The 4,690-nt window shown below is 33.6% G+C and overlaps 1 protein-coding gene across 1 annotated transcript; it reads left to right on the top strand.

The window, feature by feature from the left end:
• The first annotated feature begins 1,242 nt into the window (after positions 1–1,242).
• On the top strand, positions 1,243–3,957 carry LOC100855341 (laccase-15-like). Its single transcript, XM_003635279.4, has 6 exons — positions 1,243–1,344; positions 1,581–1,732; positions 1,992–2,236; positions 2,329–2,457; positions 2,772–3,722; positions 3,814–3,957. The coding sequence occupies exons 1-6, from the start codon at positions 1,243–1,245 to the stop codon at positions 3,942–3,944; spliced, it is 1,710 nt and encodes a 569-aa protein (XP_003635327.1). The 3' UTR covers positions 3,945–3,957.
• The last annotated feature ends 733 nt before the right edge of the window (positions 3,958–4,690 follow it).

The raw sequence follows: 4,690 nt of genomic DNA, 5'->3' as shown, positions 1-4,690 counted from the left end.
AAGTTTGTTGTTAAGGTAAAAATATACATTCAAAATAATTTAACCAAATATTGAATAAATATGTATCATATGGAGCAAAAATTTATATTAAAGCTCCACAAATAGTAGGAAATTTATTCCAAAATTTTAAAAGAAAATGTGAGAAAAAAAGTCTAAATTAACTTGATCAAATTTTTACACATCTTAAAATTTATTCATCATTTTTTCTGTTTATAAATAATTTAAAAATATATAAATCTTTCCATAATTTATTTATATAATGATTTTTCTTTGTATATGATACAATAAACCAAACAAGGAAGTTTGAATTATTTCTTATTTTACTTTTTTTTTTTAGATGGTTTGTGTAAGCCAACTAAAACCATTTTAATCAAGATGTACATATCATACGAACAAATAAATTATAGATTGCATTTGTTTTGAAAAACGTTTTTTTAAATCTATAATTATTTATTATTATTATTATTATTATTAAATTGCTTTTTGTTGAGAAAAAAGATACTATGACTCCCAATTGATGTTTTAAGTGATTCACAACATACAAGGGGTTGGTATTCTATTTTCAACTATTTACAAAATATAGTTTTGTGTTTTTTTATGGAAAATTCTGAAATACCAACTTAGCTTATCGTCATGTCTTTTATAATCTCAATTCTCAAAGTTTTAAAAAAATTGGGAAACAACTTTGTCCCATCCAGACCAAAACAATAATCATGTTTGCCCCCCAACCGCCGAAATCATCGGTTCAGCACTATTGATTGTCTTAAGTAACACGATAACAAGTGAGAATAATAAGGGTTTGCTAAATAATATTTACAAAAATAATTTTAAAATAATTCTTAAAAGGAGTTGTCTATGAAAAACAGTTTATACGCGAGGCCAAAATAACGTGTGAAAGAATATTTTAAATTTATTCTAAAATAACGTGGAAGTAACCTGTAAGAATTTTTCACAATTGTTAGCTTTCTTCACGCATTTGGTTTATTTTAATTTGGTAATTGATCAAATATCATTATTGTATATAGTGGTCCTGCTCATTGAAGTGGTCAAAGAACATTAAAAGCCAATACACATTCAAATCACTTTCTCTTATATTGAAACGTGGAGAGGAAGAATGGAATCCCGACAAAATTATCATGACTATATAATGAATCATATATATGAAAGAAACACATCAAAAGGAGTAAGAAAATTGAAGGAGTTCTGTTTAGGAAAAGAGAGGAGGCTTTTATTCCAAAGAAGATGTGGCTGATCATGAAGGTTTTCCTCTTACAAATTTTAGTGTTTCAACTTTTTGGTGGTGGCATCCATTGCCAAGCTTCAACCCGTCGGCATACTTTTGTGGTAAATACTATATATGATTCTGGCCTTAACGTCACCTTCTGATTATAATATTTAGGGAGCAGTATGACTCTCATTTTCCACATTACGACCCTTTACTCTGGTGTCGTTGAGTCGTTCATGCATGCTATCAATTTTTAAGTGGTTATACACTTGCATGAATGGATTGATGCAACTATTCATGCATGTAATATTTATTTTGGGATGAGGTTGCCTGGTTAACTTTTAATTGGTTGCAGGTGAGGGAAGCTTCATATACAAGGCTTTGTAGCACCAAGAAAATGTTAACAGTAAATGGACAATTTCCGGGACCAACTATATATGCTATGAAAGGAGAGACGATCATTGTCGACGTTTATAACAGGGGAAAAGAAAATGTCACCATTCACTGGTAGGTCTTGAGCGTGTCTCGGAGAAAGAGCGTCGACAACATGCCTACATGGCATACATTCTTTTATTTCTAAGAGGGGGTTGCAATATATTGCTTTGCAAATAAAGTCAAATTTAAAACAATACTTTAGGGTTATTTGCTTTAGTTCCATTGAAATATAGTAGATGCCGCTTGTTACTATGATAATATGTTGCTACATGCCATCTTTTGTTAGTTAAAAAGTAAGTACTAGTTTTAACCTATAGTTATTGTTTTGTAGGCATGGGGTGAACATGCCTAGATATCCATGGACAGATGGTCCCGAGTATATCACACAATGCCCAATTCAGCCTGGGTCAAAGTTTAGTCAGAAGATCATCCTTTCCTCTGAGGAAGGCACTTTATGGTGGCATGCTCACAGTGACTGGACCCGAGCCACCGTTCATGGAGCTATAATCGTCTATCCTAAGAATGGAACCAAGTATCCTTTTCACAAACCTAATGCAGAAGTTCTCATCATATTAGGTATAAGTGTTGTTACTTTTAAATGTTAATTTACATATTATGAATTAATCAGCATAGCAAAATCTAAAATTATTGGAATTGTTGAAATGCAGGACAATGGTGGAAGATTGATGTGAATGCAATTCGAGATAAAGGGCTTGCAAACGGAGCTGATGCCAACGCCTCTGATTCTTTATTGATAAATGGACAACCCGGTGATCTACTTCCATGCTCAAAATCAAGTACAAATTAAGTTTAACTTCCCATTTTAAAATTGTACACAATTTCATTTTCTTGTATGTTGACCATAGTACTATTTCTTATTAACATCAACATATCTAAAGCTTAATGCTAAGAAAGAGGAATATAGTTATGAGAATGGTAGAGCCATGATTTAACACATGAGAAAAGGCTAGTCCAAATATAATTTTGAAATATGGAGCCAAATTTACACCCCTAATCAATCAATCACTTCATAATTGGTGGATCCTCATGGAAACTTTTTCTTTTTCTTTTGGTTAGTCATAAGTATACAACTTTCCCTTTCTAATTACAGGCACATTCAAGCTAACAGTGGATCATGAAAAGACCTATCTACTTCGCATAATCAATGCTGCCTTGCATGAGCCTCTCTTCTTCTCCATTGCCAAGCATAAAATGACAGTGGTTGGAACAGATGGTAGCTACACGAAACCATTGACACAAGATTATATCACAATATTTCCTGGCCAAACCTTCGATGTCTTACTAGAAGCTAACCAACGCCCGGATCACTATTACATGGCGGCTAAAACTTATTCCGATGCCCCGACAGGTCGTAATATTTTTGATAACACAACCACCACAGCTATTATACAGTACAGGGGATACTACACTCCATCTTCACCTCCCTTCTTGCCTCATTTACCTGCATTCAATGACACAATTGCATCGCTTCAAGTCATGGCCACCCTCCGAAGCTTAGCAGATGTGGAACATCCTTGCAATGTCCCATTGAGCACGAGCACTAAACTGATTTACACTCTTTCTATAAACTCGTACCCATGCGTCAATGATTCATGTTCAGGGGCCAATGGGACGCGGTCTGCCGCAAGTATAAACAACATAAGCTTCCATACCCCTACAGTTGACATACTGGAAGCTTACTATTATAACATCAATGGTGTATATGGAGATAAATTTCCTAGCGTTCCACCAGTGGTGTTTGATTTTACAGCATATTATCTTCCATTACTCTATCAATTGCCGAGCGCCGGAACAGAAGTAAGGGTGCTTGAGTATAACTCCACAGTGGAGATTGTTTTGCAAGGGACAAACTTGGTTGCAGGGGTAACCCACCCCATGCATCTCCATGGACACAGTTTCTATGTTGTTGGATGGGGATTTGGGAATTTCGATGAAAATAGGGATCCTTTGCACTACAATCTGGTGGATCCTCCCCATCAGAATACCATCTCTGTTCCTAAGAATGGTTGGGTTGCAATCAGATTCGAGGCATCCAACCCTGGTATGTTGCAAGCACTCATGTCCTCTATGAAAAAAAAAAACCCTTGAAACTGCCAACATAGGTGTAATGTTGTGTATTTTCTGTATTGCAGGAGTGTGGTTCATGCACTGCCATGTAGAACGCCATCTGACTTGGGGCATGGAAACTGTGTTCATAGTGAAAAATGGTAAACACCCAGAAGCTCAAATGTTGCCTCCTCCATCCGACATGCCACCATGTTGAAGCTGCAAAGAAATAACATGCCAAAGATTTCATTGAATATTCGTATTATTCAGCTTTCATGATTTATTTTCTATTCAATAAATACAATGCTAAGATGCCTCCCAATGCCATGTCCACAATAGATATATCTTGATTTGACAACTTTTGGCCATTCCAATTTCTTTAGACATGATAAAATATCATGTTGTATTAGAAAAGTTTGAAATAGCATAGTTTAAAATTATCTTGATTTGACAATTTTTTACTTCTCCATATTTTATTCCCATTCATAGAAGGTTAGGTATCATATTAATAATTAAAAAAATTATAAATGATATAGTTTAGAGTAATTGACTTATTCTTATATTTTAAAATTAAACTATGATCTAAATGGATACTTGTGGAAAAAGGTCACGAAATGGTTTGTTTAATTTTTTACTTTTACATCTAAAAATATTTTGCAAATAAGATAATTTTTATGAAGTCTTATACAGTTGAGATAAAGTGAGTTTTTTTTTTTTTTTTTTTTTAAATTAAAATAAACGTTTTTTCCTAAAGTTGAAATAATTGGTATATAATTTATATTTTTACGTTCTATTTTAATAACAATATCACAAGATCTACAACAAGATAAAGGAAAAGGAAAAAAAGAAAATCACCCATTTCCATTGCATGGGCACAAATTGAGCCTAACCCACACCGAAAGAACTCCAAATTTGAGCCTAACCCTTTTCTGCTTCCTTAAATTAAAATAACTAGTAAAACAA

This window comes from Vitis vinifera, chromosome 18 (genome assembly GCF_030704535.1).
Source record: "Vitis vinifera cultivar Pinot Noir 40024 chromosome 18, ASM3070453v1".
Classification (NCBI taxonomy): domain Eukaryota; kingdom Viridiplantae; phylum Streptophyta; class Magnoliopsida; order Vitales; family Vitaceae; genus Vitis; species Vitis vinifera.
Note: the sequence above shows the minus strand (reverse complement) of the source record. Positions and strands in the feature narration are given on the sequence as shown.